This window comes from Tympanuchus pallidicinctus, unplaced genomic scaffold (genome assembly GCF_026119805.1).
Source record: "Tympanuchus pallidicinctus isolate F22 unplaced genomic scaffold, pur_lepc_1.0 scaffold19, whole genome shotgun sequence".
Lineage (NCBI taxonomy): Eukaryota > Metazoa > Chordata > Aves > Galliformes > Phasianidae > Tympanuchus > Tympanuchus pallidicinctus.
Window position 1 is genome coordinate 9,973,723 of NW_026294710.1, and position 23,787 is coordinate 9,997,509.

Genomic DNA, 23,787 nt, shown 5'->3' on the forward strand with positions numbered 1-23,787 from the left:
CCTCTCCATGGCTTCCTAGAAAATCACAAGCTAATTCATTCCTCTGCAGTCTTGGTTGGTCAGTTGGTTGGTTGGTTGGTTTTTCATTTGTTTTTGTTTATTTTCTTTCTGTGTGAGCATTTTCTCCTATTGCAAGTGGAAATGTGTAAACCTGAACTTTCAGGTAAAAAGGGAGCCCTTCAGTTTTCCATGTGAGGAAGGATGATGTAACTGCAGGAGAAACTGAACAGGAATGCATTAAGGACATCTTGGTGTCACCAACTCTCATTCTGCTCCTTCTTAGTAGGACTTATGCAACAGATGATGCGTCTCAAATAACAGTATTCACTTCTGACTCCAGGGTTGCATTTATCCTTTTTGAACCACCAGCCTTTAGTGTTTTTTGAACCATCAGGCTTTTCTCAAAGGCAATCATTATCTGTAAATGTGACATGCGTCACTCATAGTCAGGTTTACAAGGTCTCTAAGTAGAATCATAATCAAATACCTGTCTTGCCCAGATCAAGGTCTTCTGCAAGACTCTCTCCTCAGAGTGCCAGCTTAGTGCTAAGCTTACATCACTTCAACAGCTAATGCTGCACATAGGCAGAGTGCATACGTGACAGCTCATTGTACAGAAAGAACAACAATTTCCAAGCAATTATTTGCACAGAGAAAACCATCTCTCTGCATGTCCTTGCCTTATTTTTGATTACACAGGACAAGCATATAGAAAGATATTCCTGGGTTGTCCATAGAAGTCCTACACATTATTCTGTCAGTGTTGCCAATATCTAGTGTTCTTCTCATAGATGCAATTATTTCACTGTTCAAACGCTGCTTCTCTAGATGTGACACATATTGAGTCCACTGCAAATATTCAGTTATAATTCTCTATCTTTGTTGCCATAATATTCAGAAGAGCTAGACAAACAGTTTTCCTGTTTCCTGTTAACTGAAAAAAAAAAAAGAAATTGGATTTCATGTTTGTTTTATTTTATGTGTTATCTCTTTTTTTGGAAGGAATTTTGCTAGAAAACAAAAAAACTAGCACTGGAAAACAGATCTCTTAGTATCAAAAATAGAGAAATCTGAATAAAAACTATTGCTTCTGTCCTGTAATGAATCAGATTACACACAAATACAAGTTGGGATGGCGCTCCTAAATAAGTTGGTTGCTTCTGGCTCAGTTTCTGGCTATTAACCCTTAATGATTAAAAGGACAGGGATATCAGCGCTACTGATGAATCTAAATATTTTCTTCTGTAGGTTGTGACAAGACCCCCATATAAAGTTTGTATTTCATAGTGCCTTTTATACTATTCCAGACCACTGTGATATCCAGTTTTAGATGGAGACTGTAGAGAAGATGTTCTAGACTGATAGAGGCATTTCAAGTCAAATATCAGTATAGCACTTAATCTTTTAATTTGTTATTGAAAACATATCAGAATCTGGACTTACATATTTTCTGAGTTAGGTGGCTACATTTGCATCACTGAAACCTGCCCATCTCAAATAGTTTCAAATCATGTGTAAGTGATAAATCATGTAAGTGATAAAATGGCCAAGCTGAGCTGCTGGTTAAGGACTCACCAGGGTGAGTTCTCGGACTGTTATGCTACTGGCATCTTGTCTATCCTCTACCTAGTTCTGAGAGATTGGAAAGACTGCATCAAGTTGTAGCTCCTTCATCTTTCAGCTTCTGGCATTCCCTCCCTTAGTGTCATAGATTGTTACAGCATGTTGGCCCATGGTTAACGCAAGAAAGAAATTGGACAATGAGAGATTTTAGCAGTGTTTAGAAAGTATTGATGTGGATGGATCAAACTGTTCCCAAAGTAAGAGACATGACCTTGAGCCTACAGAAAGCCAAGACAACAGCCAAAGTTATGGTAGAGCCCATGAGTCTGACAGACCGACGCTTAGTGAAATGGTGATTCCTTCAGTCTCTCAGTAGTCACTATCTACCTGTACCTCACTCCCATTCTGCTCAGCAGCCTAATTTGCAATCCGTTTGAAACAACATCAGCAGTACTTGTCTGTCTCAAAGGAGCTTTGTGAAATTAGATTTATTAAATCTTGCTAAGTATCATGAGATTCTCACATGGAAAATGTTTCAGAAGTGGAGAGCACTGCGATCTAACAAGTGACCTCCTCTGTCCAACCAGTGTGTGATACATGCTTGTGAAGAAACATTTTCTGTGCTAGCACTTCAGAGATTTTTCTTTTTCCAAAGTGTTTCCTGTGTTCCCCGGTCATATACACGTTAAAACAGTCTAAGAAGAAGGAAAATTTCAAATTAAAAAAATGAAATAAATCCTATTACCAGGAAAAAAAAAAAATTCTACATGTGATAGACAAAATGTTTGATGGGACTTCGTAAATCTCCTTCAATAAATTAAAAGACAGACCAGGGTTTCTGATACACACAGATCTTACCTACCTGATCCTATCATCAGGACTAGTGAATGGCCAGAAACACAATGGGAAGCCAAATTCTTGTGCTTGAGAGCTGCTCCTAATCCACTGCTCCTTGCATGTAGTAATTACAAAGACATTTTCAGTGTTATAAACAAGACTGCCCATTTCCCACAAGTATTTGTATGATCCCTGATGTACAGGGTCTCAGAATGGAGCAGTAGCAATACAGAGATTAAACAAGGGCAGAGCTGGGTCCTTACAGTTGTAGCTCTATAGCTGTCTGCTCCTGCCAAGAGATATGGCACATATGGGACTTTCTGCCCTGCTCATGTTGGGCAGCTTCTTATGACAATGGAGTGAGAGCAACCAGTTTTTCACATGCATTGGACACTTCAGCACAGGAAAGTCTCCATGCTAATAAATCCAGCAGCATGATGGCAGATAAAGTTTTCCTGTCACTCTGGAAGCTGGCATGCTTTGTTCACAGCAAACTGTGCAAAGCTGTTGCTTTGGGATTGCAACAAGACTATCCAGCTTCATTTTCAAAGGTGCAAAACCCATCAGTTTCAACAAACAAAACCAAAAAAACAGGCTACTACCGCAATTTAAGTGCCAACATATCAATTTCAGCCTCTAATTGCATGCCCTATGTCTTGTTTAAACTGCTGCCTGGAGCTTTGCCAAAACAGATTATTTCACTTAGCTAACGTTATATCTACACTGCAGTTCCGAGCTATAGTGCACATCCCAAGGCAGCCTCAGGTGGTGCAAACTTGGTACTACAGTATGCATAACCCAGGTTCATATTACACTGTCCTGTACTACAGTTAAACACAGCAGAGCACAACACTGGAACACTGTAGAACATAACATAGCCTTAGAATATCAGCTTCCTTCTGAATCTGTTGCCTGCACTTTGATCTCGCTGTTCATTCTGTCAAGACCTGATTTGCAGAATCAGATGTTCAGGTCAGCACAGAAAGAGCTTTAAAAATCAGGACTATTCTGGAACTAGCCAGAGCTCCTTTGAAAAATTAGTCCTTAAAATCAAAGTGTCGGAATATTGCAACTTCAAAATTCCCAGAGTAGTTTCTTGATTTGAATTAATAACAGATATGGCATCCTTGACCTCCATCATCAGTCACAGCTCTTGGGAATCACTGGGTCACCATCTTCTACGAATAGTCAGACTTTTCTTTTATTCTTTGTTTGTTTTCTTCCATGAAAAATCTACCATCTGGACATCACTGAAGAGCTTTACAGCAAAGAGCATTTCATTAGAGAAGTTTTCCTGTCCCTGTAACACAGGAAGCAGAATTGCTAGAAAAGTGACCTCTGGGGTGCAAGACAGCTTATGAAATGAGGCAGTAGTTCTGTTTCCCTGTATATAAATAGCTTTGCTGCTTAAACTAATAGAAATGAATAAATAAATAACATGCTGTATTTCTTAGGACTATCTTTCTGTGAAGGCTTGACTACACACTGAATAACATTACTTTATGTACAAAATTGGCCAATTTGGGGGAAAAATGCATAACAATCTGTGTATATATTCTTATTATGGTCTAGTTAAAACAAAATAATTCCTGCTAGGATAAGCTGAAACAAGAATAGCAATGCCAGACCACACAGTTCTGCAATAAATGCTCTTGAATAGCTGCACAGAGGACATTCTTATCACCAAATCAAAGTGCTCTTTTTGAGTGAGGACATATGAGCATCTGAATATATGGGCACATAATCAAAAGTTACGACTCACAGAGGCTAGACAATACTCAGACCATCCATTGCACACTGGTGGAAAAAAACAAGCCTCTTGGCCCAACCCAATTGCTTTATATCTGTTATTTTAAATGTCCACAACAAAAATTAAATCCCTTTGTTGCAGTATAAGGCAGTTAATTGCATGTTAGCGTCCAGCAAGGTTGTTAAGACTGTGTCAGATGTTACCTGAAGGACAATAACTTATTTAGCCACAGCATTTCCCACATGGGCCTACATCCTCAGGCAACACCACAGGGCAATATCCCATGCTTCCCTTGAGAATAAACTATCCAAGCAGAGTAGACAAGGCTTTATATTAGTTTAAGCGAAAGAAAAGCTCTCTCAGATATCTATTTTACTGTGGCATGGATCAGCAACCCGGCCACAGACACCTACAGACCTGAGCCTGCTTCTTGCTACTGCCCCAGGAGGGGCAAGGACAAGGTCTCCCTAGGTCCCATGTTTCAGACAGCTCAGGGGGTTGTGAAAGTCACTGTGCACATATGGTTAGGCAGCAGATTCTGATCTGGAAAACACCAGTTTGCAGTGGGAGTCTGAACTACAGCAGGAAGTTGACTTCTGCAATGTTATCTTAAAATAAAATTTACATCTATAAAATCTCAAGAGATAGGGGACACCAGAAAGCAAAAAAATTATTTAGGCTATTTTTACTGAGCTGTCTGTTTTGCTACTGACAACTTATTTTTTAAAATTTGCCTTGTTCTATGGAGGTTGCTCCAAAAGTAATGCCTCCTATTTATTTCTATGGAAACAACAACATCTACAAAGAGCACAATAACACTATTCAGTAGAGAAAATTCTCAGCTATAAAATATTATTTTTTAACTTAGTTGCCACCATTAGCTATGCATTTTCTCCTGTGATGAACGAAAGACTGCATGCCACACTCACAAAAATCTGCACCAGTGAAGGTGACCCACTGTTGCTAGGAAGATGTTCCCCATTCAGCCCATCTATCATGGGACCAAACAGATAGAAGCTAGAAAACATTAAATCCAGACTATACAGTGGGTGTGGTAGGACAGTCGAGATAGGATTGGCAATGTGTCCTATGGTCTTCAAACTGGTATGGGATCTGGAGTTATCGTGTTGCAATAGAAAGACGGTCTTCTTCTCTGGTCTGACTCTGGGATTTTGAGACTTCATCTTAGTCAGTATTGCGATGTAGTGGTCAGAGTGGATGGTTCATTCAGGTTCCAGCAAATCCAGAATGATCACTCCTTTCCTATTCCAAAAGCAGTGCAAATCACTTCAGCCACTGAGGGCTGCATCTTTAACTTATTCTTTGTTGAGGAACTGTCATGCTGTCATTCTTTGGACTGCCATCTTTAGTCTGGCTCAGCTCATAGGGTGACACTATACCTCGTCATCAATAATGATGTGATCCAATAAACTGTCCCTTTCAGCTTCATACTGTTTCAATAAGTCCTGACAAAGTTGTGTACAGTGTTCTTCCTGTTCCTGTGTGAGTATTGAAGGGAATCATCTGGCACAAACTTTGCAATATTCCAATGTTGCCACCACCATTCCCAGTGCATTGAAGCTAATATTCAACTCTGTACACAGTTCTCCGGTCATATTCCACTGATTTGCATAGATGAGCTGATCAAGATGCTCTTCATTTTGTGGTATGACAGCCATGCATGGGCATCCAGAACATGAGTTGTCTTTTGTGTCACTGTCACCAGTGCTGAAACAAACAATCCACCACCTCACTGTGCTCATATCTACTGTTTGGACTCCGTAAACATTCAGCAAGTGTCAGTGAATGTCAGTGGGTGCAATTTTTTCCACATGGAGGAACTCAGTGACACATCTTTGCTTCTTCCACACTTCCATGTCAGATACCATTTTGTCAGACCACTCCTCTGCTGTCATTTGTCACACACAACAAAATGCGATGGAATTTTGGTAGGAAGATTCAACCTCTACTTCCATATCACAGACATCTGCTTCTGTCATGGTAGGCGAGCATCATAAAATTGGAAGTGTTACTTTCAATATTACATAGTGCATCACAAGAGGAGAACTAGCCCACAACAAATTTGCCATCGCATAAGGACTACAGTCAGAACAGCTCAGAAGACTGTTTAAAAAGTAAAAAGTAGGAGAGGCAGTGACTCAATATGTGAATAAACGAGGTCAGAAAGTGTTGTGAAAGAAGTCTGTACATATGTATCCATGATATTTACATAAATCAGAAATTTGCATATTTTCTAAGTGTATCTGTTCATCAACTGCCTTGATTTTTGGAGAAGAAGAATCACAGCTCTGAACAGGTGACATGCAAAACTCCACACCTTAGTAAGGAGCATAAGCTGAGACAGAATTTTATCAGCCATTTTTATTTAATTCTCTGTTGGTTTAAACAAACTCAACTTGACAGAAATAAAGGTTCTGTTGCAGATGCAGCCCAAAAAGGATTTTGAGGAGACAGCTGGACAGCAGAACAGATATTTAGCACATGTGCAGTATACTGCAGTCACAAGAGAATATTACCAGTATCCTCTATCAACATTCTTAACCTTTGATTGTCCGAACACGTCTTATTAAAAATCACTACTTATTACTTCCCCTATATATTTATATAGATATCATCCTTTAAAAATATTTTATTCTCTTTTATTGCAGGTGGCAAATTTGCTCAGACTCTTCCAGATCCCCCAGATAAGTTATGCCTCCACCAGTGCCAAGCTGAGTGACAAATCCCGTTATGACTATTTTGCAAGGACAGTGCCCCCTGACTTCTACCAAGCAAAAGCCATGGCTGAAATCTTACGGTTCTTCAACTGGACTTACGTGTCAACGGTTGCTTCAGAAGGAGACTATGGGGAGACGGGGATTGAAGCCTTTGAGCAGGAAGCTCGCCTCCGCAACATCTGCATTGCCACCTCTGAGAAAGTGGGACGATCCAACATCAGAAAGTCCTATGATGGTGTGATCAGAGAGTTGCTGCAGAAACCCAATGCCAGAGTGGTGGTGCTGTTCATGCGAGGCGATGACTCTCGGGAGCTCATTGCAGCTGCCAATCGCTTTAATGTTTCCTTCACCTGGATTGCCAGTGATGGATGGGGAGCACAAGAGAGTATTGTCAAAGGTAATGAGCATATAGCCTCTGGGGCAATAACCTTGGAGCTTGCTTCCCATCCAGTTAAAGAGTTTGACAGGTATTTCCAAAGCCTCAGTCCATACAATAACAGACGAAACCCCTGGTTCAAGGACTTTTGGGAGCAAAAATTCCAGTGTAATCTCCAGAATCGAAAGCCCCACAAAAAAACTTGTGACAAGCACTTCACCATCAACAGTTCCAATTATGAGCAAGAATCCAAGATCATGTTTGTTGTGAATGCTGTGTATGCGATGGCCCATGCTTTGCATAAAATGCAGCGGACTCTGTGTCCAAACACCACCAAACTGTGTGATGCTATGAAACATCTGGATGGCAAGAAGCTGTACAAAGATTATCTCCTGAAAGTAAACTTTACAGGTAATAACTTTGCTTTCAGTGCACACACAACATCACTGTAATTAACGAAATATTCATTGGTCACAGTAACAGCAAGCTAAATTCCCTATTAGCTACTAATTAGGGTTCAAACAAGGGTTATATTTAAGGAAGGCTACTCTTGTCACAGGAAGAAAGCACGATGAGAACCTGAAAAATATAAATCAGGTTGGTGTTGTTTTCAGCAATAGGATGAGATGGAGGTGGCAACAGTTGTCTTGCAAATGTTACCATCCATCCCATACACTTCTGGACACCAGTCTCCATTTCATTCATAGCCAGTTTGGCTTTTGCTGGGCATGTCTCAGGGTCAGTGATCATTTCACCACTTGCTACATTAGGCAGTTGCCACTGCGACTATGCCAAGAGTTGGCCTTCTAGTATTTGGACCCTAAACAATGTCCAATGCCTTTGAAACAGTAAAACAGCGATTCCTGCTCTAAAATCAGATAGGTAAAAAATATCTAAATTTGTGGGACAGAGTTATAATCTGTGCTAAAGGTCTTCAAACTTTATGACCAAGTACAAAAGTTAGATTAAATGTGCACAAAAGAGTCATAGAGTGGGTGATCTGGTAATGATAAAAGCAAATCTCACAAGGACTGGTTGTGCAGCATAAGACAGGTCTGTGCTTTGGCCATCACAAATGACTGGGTTTATGTTTGCTTTTAATGTTACACCATACAAGGCTAAGTAGGTCACAAGCATCATGCCCTCTAATTGTTATGTGCCCAATTTTCTGCTGAAGCATTTTCTTTGAGCTTGCATTTCTATGTATTATTAAACTGATATATGCCTGACGAACTGCTAGTAAGGGAACATCACACGGTGCTTTCTGTGAGAACTAGCTCCAAGAGGTATAGAAGGGCAAATACACATCATACAACATGGTCAATCTCAAGAGACCATCAGTAAAAGTACAACAGTAATATTAGAAATTATGTGAAACTGTCAAATTGGAACTCAGTGTTTCATTCACTATAAGGTGCTATGGCCTCCCAGCATCTTACTAGTTGATTTGTTTAGAGTATTCCAGGCTTCATGAATCCCACATGCCTTGATTTCTTTACCACAGAAATCAAGGAAGGGCAGAAGGGACTGGTCATTTCCTGCATCTTACCTTATTCCACAGGAGGTGATTCAGGAAAGGGCATGAGCTTAGACATGCTCTGGTAATATAGGTTCAATCATAAGGAATAATAATGTTCTCAGAGAGAGCAGCTGGAATTTGATATGTTTTAAAACTCTCATTTGAGTGTTGCATGCACTTCAGATGAAGCAACACACGTGACCAGAGCCACATGATGTTTGTGTATGTTATGTTGTTTTGTCTCCTCCTAAAGACTGCTACGTCAGTGAGAACAGTCACATACCATCTCATATATGGAGGTATAGTCAACGTACATATATCACATGAAGTGCTGTAATTGTATTTGATTTATCTATTAATTTTGTGTCTCACAGAAAACAGCATAAAAGTCTTTTCATCATTAGAGCCATGGAAAATTAGAAATAATCACCATGTCTCCTCCCTCTCCATATCACACTTAGAACATAGAAAATATTTTGGTTACATTGATCCCCAAAGATATCTGACTATCTTGAGGTTACTTAGGACAGTAACAACCTACCCCAATGTACTCACCCAGTGCATTCATTCAATTCAATAACTTGAACATCAATAATTTGAAAACATAATCTGATTTTTCTGGATTTAAGTACATACATTCTCCAGTCCATTATTAACTATTCTTAGCTCCATTGGTTGATTCCCAAAAATTTTTCTGTCGTGCATATATTTTTAAGCACTCAAACTTTTTCCCACTCAGCATTTAGATGTAAAGCCAAGATATCTACTTTTTTATTTGACCAAAACTCCAGGAAAAGAAATAATTTAGATACAGACAGAAAATTTCACTGTCATGATGACTGAAATAGTTTATACTTAAGAATTAGAAATTGAAGCTGCCAAGCTGAAAAAAAAAAAACATTCAAAGCCTGTCATTTTGCAACTTTTAAAAAGGATAGCTTTTTAGAATCGAATGAGCTGTTTTAAAAGTCAGTGAGTAAGTCTTTCAAACTCTGAAGAACCCTGCTTTCAGTTGATTTCCAGTTTAAATTGTTAGAAATCATGGAGAGTTCTTTTCCAAAGGCTTTGTTCCATATGTATTATTGGTAGTTTACAGCATGATTTGCTCATCCCTGGTTGCCTTGTTATCAGTTCTCCCATTATGATGTTAATTCACACTTGTACTGTCTGCAGCCTTTGAAATCAGATGAGTGATTTTTAAGTAGTGAAAGAATCAGCAAGTCTCCTATGACTTCTTTTCAATAACGTGAAATTTTAATACATACAAATTTTGTCATTGATTTGCACAGGACCAAGGACTCATTTTTGCTATTTTCTGATTGAAGAAATTCTCTGGGTGTGTTGCTAATGCAACAAACATTTGATCAACCATGCTTTCATATTTCCAGCTCCAAAACTGAGAACACATACTCAGTCCAGAGTGAGGATAGCATGGATGCCACCAGCCCATTAGCTACCCTACAGTCAAGTCAGACTGATTTTTCTCATTTAGAATCATAAACGGTTTGAGTTGGAAGAGACCTTTAAAGATCATCTAGCTCAACTCCCTGCAATGAACAGAGGTACCACAGCTATATCAGGTTGCTCAGAGCTCCATCCAGCCTGACCTTGAGTTCCTCCAGGGATAGAGCACCAACCACTTCTCAGCACCCATTTCCAGTGCCTCACCACCCTTATCATTGAGAATATTTTCCTTATATCCAGTGCAAACCTGTCCTCTTTTGGTTTGAAATCTTTTCCCCTTGACCTCTCACTTCTTTAGCATTAGATAGCGATACACACTCAATGAAAGAATTAGGCAATAAACAAAAGTGACAACCATGTTTGCTCACACACACAAATGGTTATTTAAGAGATGCCTTCAGTGCTGAAAGGCATAGATAGCTGAGCTTTGCATGCATAAACATGCAGAAGATAGCATCTTGCAACTTACCATGAAAACATCTGACAAATGGCCCTGAACGTGTTCTCCCATCTTCCCAATACATTCAAACACACCAGTTTGGGCAAATGACAGGATTCGATTATGTGATTAGTGTGACATTGTGCAATTGTAGACATTTACCTTATATGTGTTAATTAGTTTCAGCCATTCATCAATTATAGTTAATGGAGGGGATCAGCACTCACAAAGGGCAATTCAGACCACGTGAGATATGATTTGCCCCTATATCTCTTTCAGTTGACAACAGAAGGAGCTGAGCAACTGAGATTCTCACCTGCTGTTTGGCTAAAAGCCTGAGGTAAGCCTCCCAGGCACAGCAGTAATGGGATCTGTAGGGAAATACTCAGGCACCAGCTGATAGCATGGTTGGAGAAGAGGACTGGTCAGGATTTGTGCACTCCCGTGCCACTGCTGCTACTGACATGCTGTGTGACAGGTACTTCATAAACACCTCTGGGGGGTTACTTATTTCTCCCTGTTCCTTAAACTGAAATAACTGAATGCAGTGGCATGCAAGCAAGTTGAAATTTCCTTCCTTATTTTCTGCGACATACACAGAGAACATATTTCTCTTACAAGTCAATAAGATGTAGATGACAAATGTGTTATCCTGAATCTTTTCTCTAAGGGAAAGCTGTTTATTCCCAGTACCCAGTTCCAGCAGCAAGATCTGAGAATACAAAGACCGGCCAACAAGTAAATATAGCCACACCATCTCAGTGCTTGTTTGGGCTTTCAAGGAGTTATATGCTGGTTCATCCACTTGGCCTTCCTGTGCTCTTTGTTCCTTCCTGAGAACAAACACAAGTGCAGCATTTGACGTTACGAATCGTGATGCTATTCTGCTGATAAGGAGACAGTGGTTCAAGAGGCTGTTAGCTTTTATTGCCACTACAACAGTGTCAGACTAAAGCAAAGAGCTCCATAGAAGACAGTGAGGAATAAACTCAGAGCGGACTCTCAAGGAAGGTGTGAATCTGGGGACTGGCCCCAGCAGAAGGCAAAGTTCCACATATCCAGAAGCCCACCTTCTCTGACAGATAGAGATGTCAGTACAGCAACCAGTGCTAAATGTTTCAACTCCTTTAAGCCACTGGGATCAAACAGAAAAGAACTACAACAACAGATTGGTACCAATTTTAGGCAACACCCACATTTATAGCATTCAGTGTCTTGTCCTACTTATTTCATCCTCCACAGCTAAAGGAGAGTCCATCAGGCTCTTTTCCTAGGTGACAGTAATAGGACAAGAGGCAATGGCCTCAAGTTGTGCCAGGGGAGGTTCAAGTTGCATGTTAGGAAGGATTTCTTTTCAAAAAGAGTGGAGAGGCATTGGAACAGCCTGCCCGGGGAGGTGGTGGAGTCACCAACCCTGGAGGCATTCAAGAAACATGTAGATGTGGCTCAGAGAGACATGGTTAATGGGCATAGTGGGGATGAGTTGGTGATTGGACTAGATGATCTTAGAGATAATTTCCAATCTTAGTGATTGTATTACTCTATGTTCCTCCCCATATTATGTTAATCATGCTGCTCTGCTGCTGTAGTAAAGTCTACATCATCAGTCTAAAGTCTACATCATTGCTCATATTCGGCAAAATTCTGTCCTGTGGGTGAACAGAATGATCATTTGATATGAAAAAGAGGTTGAAAATTTCAGGTCTGATTTGTTACCTTTCATCCACTGGATTTTATGACACCATTTTTATTGCCATCTGGCCCTACATTCCTTTGTGTGGTTAATTTTTCTTTCTCTGCCTCAGTCAGCATCCATATAGTATGAAAATAAAATGTGAACTTGCCTTCACATGTTCTCTTGCACACTGCTGCAGTGGGAAAATACATTCACAGGCCATTTCTGCAATATGCATCCCACCTATGTAGGAAAGAGCTTAAAAATTTATGTTCTGTAACAGGCTGATGTCACTTCAGTTCTGAGCACAAGGGCACTGCAAGGTCCCTGCTCTGGTATTTAGTCATAAATATTTCCTGTAAATGGTCCACTCTATAGCTCAGTGTCCTACAAGGCTGGCATGAACAAATGATGTGAGTGCTGTCACCAGCAGAGTACAGATGCAGAAACTTCAAAGGCCAGATATAAATTTACAGCACAGAATACCCGTTGGTAGACATGCAGAATAAAGCTAGATCTGATATCCCAGGCCGTGCAGCAGACAGACCCGCTGTCTTCTTCCCCAGGGAGCTTCTGCTCATCAGGTCAGATCTTCTTTGCACTCTGTCAGCTGTAAGGTCCTGCTGAACTTCCCTGTGATGCTTGTATGTAATATAAACCAAATCAACACTTACACTTGAAGATGAATTGTTCATAGGAAAAAGCATCCAATTCCTTCTGAATCATAAAAGTTTTCAAAGTATAATACATGACGGATTTGAGGTCAATAAATCAAAGCAAAAATAATGTGAATTCCCCAAGATACTCATTAAAAATATATGTGAAATGTTGTCTAGGATTTGCAAGAAAAATTACTGCCTTTTCTCCCACCTTGTGGGACCACAAAGGTGTCATAGCATTTAAAAACTTGAAAGCATCCAAGGGAAGTCTCTAAAAGCATATTTGAGATGTGCTGTTTCAGAGTAAAAGAGCAGTTGAACATAGAGAATTTTCCCATACTTTTCTCTACATTAGAGTTAGATTGGTACATATGCATGGAGTTCTAGTGAGATTTTGACAGATATCAAGATGGTTTTCCGATATCCCTATCTGCTGTTTCCCTCCTCCAACTGCCACACTGCATATGTAGCTGCTCTTGTGGATCTGCAGTGTCTTTCTCTGCAGAAACTTCATGACTCCGAGAGGTATCTGTGCAGAACTCTTTTGCTTAGCTCTTCCTAAGTCTTTTAATATGTTTATATATTCACATATGTACGGATTTTGTTTATATACATGGATACACACTTATCTTTCCAACCTTAAAGATTCTATGACTCTTTTCCATGGAGGTGCTCAAGAAAAGGACAGGTGTGGCACTGAGGGATATGGTTCAGTGGGCATGGTGTGGATGAGTAGTGATGGATGGCCTGATCTAATGGCTGGCAGCCCTGCCCATGACACGGGTGTTGAAACTAGATAATCTTTAAGAATCCCTCCAACTTAAGCCATTCTGTGATTCAGTGGTAGGACTATACGATCTTAGTGGTCTTTTCTACCTTAATGATTCTATGATACATGCATATCTAATTATAAGTGTATATTATAGACCCATAGTTTTTAGAGTGATATAGTTGAACAATAAATCAAGTCAGAAGAGATATCTGGAGGTCTTTAGCTCAGACTCTCTCTCAAAGCAGGGTAACTTGCAAGATCAGATCAAATTGCTCAGGGCTTAACAGATGTAAATGGGCTGAAATTATTTTTAAAAAAAACCACCATTTTGATATGGAACCATTTTATCCTCTAGCTTAGGTTTTAGATATCATAGCGGCAAATAATGTGATCTGCTCTCTGATCCAAATAAAATTTTTATTGTAACTTCTCTTGCCATGATGGTAGGCCAGTAACCTACCTATTAATGGGAGCTATTATCTAGTCAGAGATCATCATAAAACACTTCTTTTTCATGCTTTTATTTGGTACTAATTACACTAATTGGCCTGAGAGTGCAGGGGCAGAGGTTGAATTCCATTCTCACCTCCTGAGATGAGCTCAGCTGAGCTCCAACAGCAGAGGCTGAATTCTGCTGACTATTACTTCCCTGCTGATTCAAGCACAAAGTATTTCTGCCTGTTGTCACCATTCTGGGCACTGAGCTTCCATGAACAAGAAGTGAAATGCAGCTTTAGCAAGACACAAAGAAGAAATAACTTTCCAGGAAGACTCTGGAAGAATGTTAGATTTGACCTTCTCCCAGCTAGCTGCCATTTCTGGAAAGCCTGCAGAAACCACCATACAGATTGGCCTCTAAATCCTTACAACAGCATACTTAGGTGAAAGTGCCTTCACATCCCTAAAATAACAAGCAGTTCTTCATTTCTTTTTTTTCTTCTAATCTGTTATTCATACAATCACTTCAGTTTCTCTATGAAAAAACTGAACATAAACAGCCACCAAATCATAGACTCCTAGAATCATATAATGGCTTGGGTTGGAAGGGATCTTAAGGCCCTTAAGGCCGGTCCCAAGTCCCCTGCTGTGGGCTGGTTGCTCCCCATCAGTTCAGGCTGCCCAGAGACCCATCCAGTCTGGTCATGTGCACCAGGGATGGGGCATCCACAACTTCTTTGGGCAACTTGTTGTACTGCCTTGCATCTGACTTCTAGCCAGCTTCATTCATATTAATGAAGTAGCCTCTAGACCTCTCACAAATCTATATATCACACAGTGCCACGGGGGTGTATAAATGAGGATAAGATTAGACATCATGTTTATGGAGCAACACATGATTTAAAAACTGAGCAACGATTTTCATTCAGATCACATATTTGAGAGACAGAAGGCTCGGTAACCTAATTTCTCTAAATCACAGACTTTCTGTGTTTGCCTACTGTTAGTTTTATAATAGTTATTATTTCATCTTTTGTTCCACTGACAAATGTCATGTGAATCCCAAACACCTGGGCACAGTCAAAGCGCTTGGAGGGGCAGGAGGATGCAGGCAGCTTCTTCATCCCCCAGCCAAGCACACTCATTTTCCTGTCCCATGAGTCTCTACAGGGGACAGCTCTGGAAATACCATAGAATTCCATTCTTATTGTTCACACAGTTTGACCTATGCAAGAATATACATGCAACTGGAAAGCTGCTAATTTTTGTCACCTTGAAGGGCAAGATATCATGTGAGGAAAGAGTCTTGTTCAGGATTCCTTCTTCTCACATTTTAATATCTAATTTGGCTCTGAAAAGCCAACAGAATGACCATGTTCTGTTCTCTTAATTTCTACAGAGCAGTTCCAGAGGTATTCTTAGTTAGTCTCATGCACATGGTGAGAGGCTGTACTCAGTATTAATAAGGATGAGGACAAGGACACAGTACTTTGCATAGGGATGCAACAGGACAGTGCGACATAATGGGAAAATAAACAGCCTTCTATGCAATCCAGGTGTGTCCGGGACTTCTCAGAGAAAATGCTTTTTGCAAAAGGAAATGCAAAAAAGAAGCAACCGACCAACCAAACAAAGAAAAAAACCCACAGAAATCATACACTCAAATAGCTAGTTCCAAAAATAACACAATGCTACATAATTTTTTACCAAATCTCTCTTTCTCTTGGCAGCTAATAGTTATGCTAGAAAGGTAACATTGAAAGCATCTTGCATAGAAAAATATTTTTTCTCCTTCGTATCATTTCATTCCTGAAGACATTTTCTTCACAGAAAGCACATTGCAAAGATATTCTCAGGCTAACACTGACTTAATGGGATCTCATACCAAACCAGTATAGCTGCACTAACATGACACAGCCTTCAGCCCACTCCAGTGAAGAAATGTAGATGCAGATCTTGAACTCTAAATCATTATATAACACATTTCCAAGCAAATCTGCCACAAGATGACTGCTGTATTTGGCCCTGTTAAACTGCGGTCCAGATGAGCATGTGAACCTATTTCAGCTTTCTTCTGTTGCCTTCAACTTTGATGCTGCTTATTTCTAACTCCCAGTGCAGAAACAATGGCTGAGCCAAGGATTTGCAGATCCAAACCAAAGTATACCTTCCAAAAAAACTCTGTAAGAGCACTCTTCACAAATTGACCTTCTACGTAACTCCCATCAGCTGCAAACTGGATGAACTTGGCAGAGAAATGTGTTCAAGGGTGACATTCTTTCTCTTCCTCATCTGTTAGATCCAAATTTCTAAACACCTCTAAAAACATTTCAGAGAATGTCTGCTTTGGCATCACTGCAATATTTATGGCTATTTTGTTAGCAGATACAGGATATAATGTAAAAAGATATTTCAATGCTGTTATCTGGGTGAGTCATTTCCTTGTGTTCCTTTCTTCCTGCCATGAAAACATATTTTGTCTGAGGATGAATACAAAATGAATACAAAGAATGTTAAAATTCTCCGAGGCAGCAGGAAGAGCACACACATTCACGAACAGGGATATCAGAATCAGAGAAACTTATAAAAAACTGTCCACAGAACTCTGCCTAGAGCATGTCTCAGTCACAGGAGATATCCTTTGATTTGCTTTCTCACTTTTTGCTCCATGCAGCAGCAGTTAGAAGCCATTCAGCTGCCCACCACTGGGACATAAAGAGGTTCAGTTGCAAGTCACAATGATGATTTCTCTAAATATAAGTCTTTAAAATTGAAGTATATGAATCATAAAATATTACTAAAATCTTTAAGTTGGACTGTAGGGTCTGCGTAGCAGAACTCCCTTACACTTAAGCCCGTAAGAACAACATAGAGCTGAGTGGTGGTATTGAGAATGATGGCTGCCAATACTCAACAAAAAGAAAGCAGAGGTGCTCCAAAGTGCCAAGCCCCTCAGTCTTGCATTCACTTTTCATCTCCTACAGTTTTACTTTTGTCATTACAAGTCCATCTTCCTACTTGCCAATACATGAATTATCTACCGTACCTCTTCTGGTCTAATGGCACACATATATTTATCACTTTTCCTATAGGAGTAATTCAAAAGTACTTCGGAACTGTCACTAAATTTGAATGTGCAATCCTTTTTCTGCTCAGTAGAAGTTTCATGAAGAACATGTTCCTGTTTGCTGTTACACAGATTCCTGACAATTTAGTACACGAGAGAATAAGCTAATACAGCAATTCCTTTGTACGTATGAAATAGTTGCCACTTCTGTGGCCGAAATACAAGGCTTGACTAAGAAAATGCATTAATTTTAGCCAGAGGAGGAAAAGCTCTGTGCTGAGTGGAAACGGGGAAACTATCAGAATGAGAAAACTGGGTGAAACACAGACTTGAAGAAAGTCCTTACACTTAAAGTGTTTGTCACAGAAATTCTGTGTAATGCCATGGCTGAGAGCATATGGATTTTAAGGATGGACTGTGATTTGTAATAGGTGCATCAGTATTTCTTCAATACGGTGCCACATCATCAACCACACTCCTGTATGGGAAGGTTGGATCAGAAAAAGCACACACACGTGCATACACGCACATATACTCTCAAAAAAACTCACTGTTTTTACACCTAATTAAAGTTACTTGATGAATTATTGTTGATTTCACATTAGCAGAATGTAGTGAACAATAAATCAAAAGGCAGTAATCTTTTTTCTACAGAAGAGGGGGGATAATCTCATAATGTTATGGTAGCAGCACTGATCAGTTACAGCACCCATGGCCAGGAGACAGCCACAGGAGAGAGTATTTCTTTTCTCCATCTTTCTTTTGTTCCCTTTCTTGCAGAAGCCATTAAAGTCCTTGTAACTACTCATTATCTCCTTTATCATTTCACCATACACAGGATGTTTTGCATATGCTGTATAAATGTACTTCTCTCCCTTGATTGTGCCTTCTCTTCTCTTGTTTCCAAGGTTGAATTCATTTAGTGATCAGTAACTGACTCTTTGTGTGTGCTTGTATATCTAGAGCCTCAAGCATCTTTCTCTGCTTCAGCTACAGATCTCACCTACTCTCTTCCTTTGGGAATACTTTATTTGTGATTCTTTACATTTCACAGTTGGTCTTGAATTTACTACAGAACATGAGAAAATATTTGTTCATATGCACAAGTGTATTAGGTGGACTTGCTGGCCTCTGCCAGTCTAGGCAGCAAAGACATAAGTAACTATATATCCTGTGATCCTAATGTTCTTGAAAATAAAAAACATGGCACCAAGTAAATTTTACCTATAGAGTCTCCAAAAGTTGATTTTTTCCATAATATTTGTGCATGGTTCTAAGTGGTGGAGCAGCTGATCTCTGCACTGAGATCTTGACGCCAGTTCAGTACATAGGCCCACTGGACAATGACAGACCTCCACCTGATGGTGCCAAATAAGACAGGTATGACGCTGTCAGGATTTGTTACAAAAAAAGTTCTGAAATAAGTATGTTAAACTCCTATTGCATTTGCATGTGTATATGAATTAATGCATCAAGGCTAATAAACGGTGTAGTAACTGAAAGATTTTTTTTTAAATCATCCTAAGGGCACTTTATAAAAGTCAGAAGAGGATTTGAGGCAGTACTGTTAGTGAGCCTTCTAGATCTCTGAAATACTTTATCAGTCTGAGCCTATCAATGAGTCTCTGCTTCAACCTTTAAACAGGCAAACAAATCAACATTTCTTTTCACATCTTTCCCTGAGGTCCAGTGATTGCTGCTGCTGTTGCTGAACTGATTCATTGGAGCAAAACATGAGCAAAAATTATTTTGTGCTCCCAGTTTTATCTTTTCCACCTGAAAGCAGAAGAATTTGCAAGTATTAATAGGACATGCAGCGTGCATGTTGCAGAATAACGCGCTCCAGTGAACAATGAGGATGCTGGGAGAGGTGATGTGCTGCTCTTGTAGCTGGTGTGTGATATGTGTGGGAAAAAAAACAAAAAGAGGAGTGTTCTTACCCTTCATCTCACTATCTCCTTACTGAAATTTGTTGTTGGGAGAAACCACTTTCACATCTGGATTGATTGACTCAGCATTTGGTCATTCATAAGATATACTTTATTGAATATTGACTTAACGAGCCATTTTAGTAGATATACATTTCTAGCTATTGTATTATTGTATGGACATGAGGAAAAAGAATAATCCAGACTCAACCTTTTACAAAGGCTGTCACACTTAATGTATGCAGGGGACTATCTGAAAGTACTACTTTGATGATTTCTTCACACTGGCCAAAATTCAACACTGCCAGCTTCTTTAACCTATTTCTTCACACAGTACAGGAGTTCTGTAAGAAATGTACAAGCCTAGAATAGATGCCCTGGCAAAATTTAAGTTAAATAAATATCAGCCACTTTTTTCGCATGCATATTGTATTCACAGAGAAAAATGCTCCTCTGCAGAATCTTATAAAATAAAATGCATGGAACATTTATGCTTTCAGCTGAACTCCAAGTTTTCTTTGTCATCCATCAACATTATATGAAATGCTATAACTGAGCTGCATAATGTGCCTAAGCTAAAGATTGCAATGTGTGTTTCATTACAGTATTATTTCTTTATTCAAACTTTGAACAATCCTATGATGCCTTTATCTCCACAAAAGGTTCTATAAATTTCAGCTTTGGTTATTTCAAAAAGATGGTTTCCTTAGAATTCACTACTTCATTGCTTTCTTCTCCTATTGGAAATACAATTTCACTTGTCAAATTTCCTCATGATTAGTAATTTTTAGGGTGATTGCTGAGAGTTTGCAGCAGCTTCTTAACAAAAATAACAGCATAGAGTCATGGGATTCATAGAAAAAATCAATACCTTTATTAAACTGCCGACATAGCTGGGAAAAAAAATTGGCATAATACATCTTTTTTGTATCTTGTCTTGCATCTTCATCAGGGCCTTCTGTTTCCAAACTACATATCTTTAAAGAAGAAAAAAAAAAAAAACCTCTCAGCGATCGCTCTGCAAATGGATAGTAATGAGGCTCTTTGCAAAGTGAGACTGTTTCCAGAAGGAAATAAAAATCTGATATACTGAAAACCAAGCAGAGCTGTTCCTTCAAAACATTTGAAGGTCAAAATTATTGAGCAAATTTTCCAGTGACCAAATGAAATGGCCTTGTACCTGAAAGCTTGTTCTTCTTGCACTTCTTCCATCTATAGACTGGTCTAATAAAAAGCCTTGTCTACAAGCTTGGAATTTGTTTAATCCTAGACCATCACATCTACAGTGTTACTACTAAATGCTATTATATTATACAGTTAAATCTTTGTCAGCTCACCTGAACTGGGAGTGTCTTCATATCTTGCCAATTAGGAAATAACTGCCAGAGGGTCTATTTCAAGGTTCATTTGGTTCTGATCTCTAAGGGCGAACGATCTAACTGAATTATTCAGAGCACTGTCTGGAAACACCTCTCTAATCCTCAAATCCCCACAGAGGAGAGGATGTTTTAACCAACATCCTTTAATATCTTAAAAAAACTTAATCTATTCATGTTTCCTTTAGGCCAAAAGGAAGAACGACAAAAGAATTTGCTAGCTATTCAACATTTCCTTAGCCATCAGCTACTATATGCAATCTGGGGGATGCAACACATCATGAAATGGTGCCTCCAAAACAAGCTAGATTTGTGTTCCTGTGACTTAATGTAGTCCCTCTCTTAGTCCAAAAGGAAGTGAATTTAAAAAACACAACAAAAAATTAAATGTAGCCTCAGCTACATCAGAGATGAATCGATGTTTAAGGTATGGCTCAGGTTCCTGTTGCCGAGGTTAAATGAGAATGTCCTTCATACAGCTCCGGAGCAGGGAAAGCCTGACCCCCAAATGTTAATGGTCTAGCAAATGCCAGACAACTCACCAGGAAACTCATCTGGCTCTTCAGGCCAACCCAGAATTTACAGTTCCAGCTCCCAAGCTTTTGTACTGTCACCATAACATTGGCCGTAATTCTTCATAATAGGATTGCGTTATCTTTGCTTATGTCTACGAAATAACTAATTGGCCTACGGGAGGAGTTAGGCTGTTTAAAGTTACAGTTTAATTTCCTTTGCAATTACAAGTTGATTGCTAGTATAAACTACCTTGCATGCATTTTGTGTCTTGTGCCAGCCATTTCCTAACGTGGGTAATCTTAAATTAAAAGAGTGGCATCAGTTGAAAGGCATTGCTACATTGGAATCTCACAGTTCATTCATATCAATTATCAACCAAATAGACATGAGGAAAAAAAAAAGAAAAAAGAGGGAATAAAAAGCTTGAATACTTTTGCATAAATGGTTAGGTATTTTCTAATGCAATTTTACCAAAGAACTTCAAGAAATCTTCTTCATTTCAGGGGATTATTTTTTGTAAATTTTAATAGTAAAATACAATGGTTGAAAAATATGCACATCTTTTTGCTTTCAAAATCAAAAGTCTTTGATAAATTAGAAGTCCCCTTTCAATTCTCTTCATTTACCTAAAAGAAAGAATGAATTTCTAATGAAAATTACATCCCCTTGATGAATGTTTGTAGCTTAGAATCTAACTTATTTTCTCCAAACCTTAAGATTCCCACACACGTCTAAGAGCTACACAAGCAAGGGAGCAGTACACACCTAAAACTGCAAAACTTTATTCTCAGGGCAAGTGTTTTGTAAGGCAGGTAGGTAGGCAAGAAATTTTTCACTCAGTTAAACTGAGAAAAATGGCAGAATGAATAAAATTCTCAAATCTTTTATACCCTTCGTTTATTTTATTAGATGTATCTGAGCTAGTTACTCTCATTACGGTTGGCCAAAACAAAAACACAGGTAAAGTTCAGCTGATCTATCTATCTTACTTTAAGATGAACCCTAGAAATGTCACTTTTTTGTAGGACTGGATTGTTGTATGCCTAACCAGATAGCTGCATGGAGTACCTTTGCAGCTAGTCCTGGAGAAACTTTTCCATGCCTGACTACTGCTAATCCTGAGGGTATATAAGGTCTTAAGATTCCCCATAGCAAGTGATATTCTAACCTGGAAGAGGAACCATAGAGAGTTAAATGGAAAATGCATAGACATAGATAGGAAAAAATCAGATTTACAAAAAACTAATCAGGGATGGTTGTAACCAGATGCAATCCCACAACTCTCCCACACAAAATATCCTTACATTGCCCATGTTGCTATACATTTTCATGTAGTACACTTCTCCATCCTGTCTAAGATGTTTCCAAGTCAAACTGAGCCAACAGATAAGTTATTCAAATGTTTGTGCATATTTTTTGAAAGAGAAGAATCAGTGTTACATACAACCCAAGCACATCCAGAAATGATGGTGCAGAGCTTATTAGTGATTACTTGTCTGTGTGATAATTTAAGTCCATTTACTAGTTACTAATTGTGGAGAGGTGCAATCCAGAAACACTTCATTGCAAGCATTCCTTATACTAACTTTCAAATTGTCAAATTTCAGTGTCCTTCCTGCCAATCAAGTATGAAACCATCAACATTCTACTGAGAGAGAAACAAGAGTGGATGGATCAGGTCTCCATAACTTGATCTGAATGTTCAACCAAGCAGAAATAAGTCACTTGGACCTCAGCAAAGAGCATCTTGCTAAAAAATAGGATGAAAAGAAAATGAAAATATATGTGAATTCTCAGGGTTCTTTGTGATACTTTTCAAAACAAGGCATCATACACGTAGATGAGTCTGTTGGGAAACCACAACATATCCTGTTCTTATATTATTATCTCAGCTCTTCCTTACAGTGCTGTAATAAGGCATTGCTCAGGATACGTAACAAGAAGGAGCGTGGAGCACTGAAAAAAAAACCTATATTTTTCCATTACATAAACAAATAGCTTCTTTTTCTTATATCAGAAGTTCAGAGTTTTTGCAGCACCATCTAGCGTGACCAAAGAGGTTTTACTGAACTTTGCAGTAACTCTCATCCTTCCCTCTTGTGTTTCTTTTAAAACACAATGATCTCCTTACAGGCTATTGGCCAAAAATCTTTAAGGCACGCAATATTCCTTTTCACATTCCTTTCTCTACCTCATGAAATCCCACAGCTTCACTAGCTGCCAAGCCTTCATCAAGCCTTGATACTAATGAATTACCTCCTAATGAACCTCTAGTGAAAAATGGCTAGTGAACAATGCCTCTGATCTGCACCTTGCTTTGAGAGAATGCATGCTGCTAGCACAGCACAGATACATGTTTTAAGGAGTATGAAAGATGTTCTCAGATGTGGGCATGCACGTCACTGTTGCCTCCAGGAAGTGTTACAGATGTTGTTTTCTATCAGATAACACCTATACACTCAGATCCGTGCCAGGCACATGCAAGGCTGTGTACGTGAAACAGGCCGAAAGACATTGCTGGCGAATAAAACTATCTAATTCCTAGTCTGGTAAGATGATGCTCATTTTCTCCCTGTCTTTTAAAAGTTTCCCTCTGCCTAAATAGGATTTAAACCACTTTGCTTTCTACATCTATTCACCTCTGTCTAAAAGATCCTGAAGTGGTAAGGC

The 23,787-nt window shown here is 39.2% G+C and overlaps 1 protein-coding gene across 6 annotated transcripts in view; it reads left to right on the forward strand.

Moving 5' to 3' along the window:
• The window catches only part of GRM3 (glutamate metabotropic receptor 3), a 108,718-nt gene that overhangs the window by 67,603 nt on the left and 17,328 nt on the right, over positions 1-23,787 (forward strand). For all 6 annotated transcript variants that reach the window (XM_052681025.1, XM_052681027.1, XM_052681023.1 and 3 more), the window contains one exon: positions 6,820-7,675. In XM_052681025.1, coding sequence (XP_052536985.1) covers positions 6,820-7,675 — 856 coding nt within the window. The remainder of the gene's footprint in view (positions 1-6,819; positions 7,676-23,787) is intronic.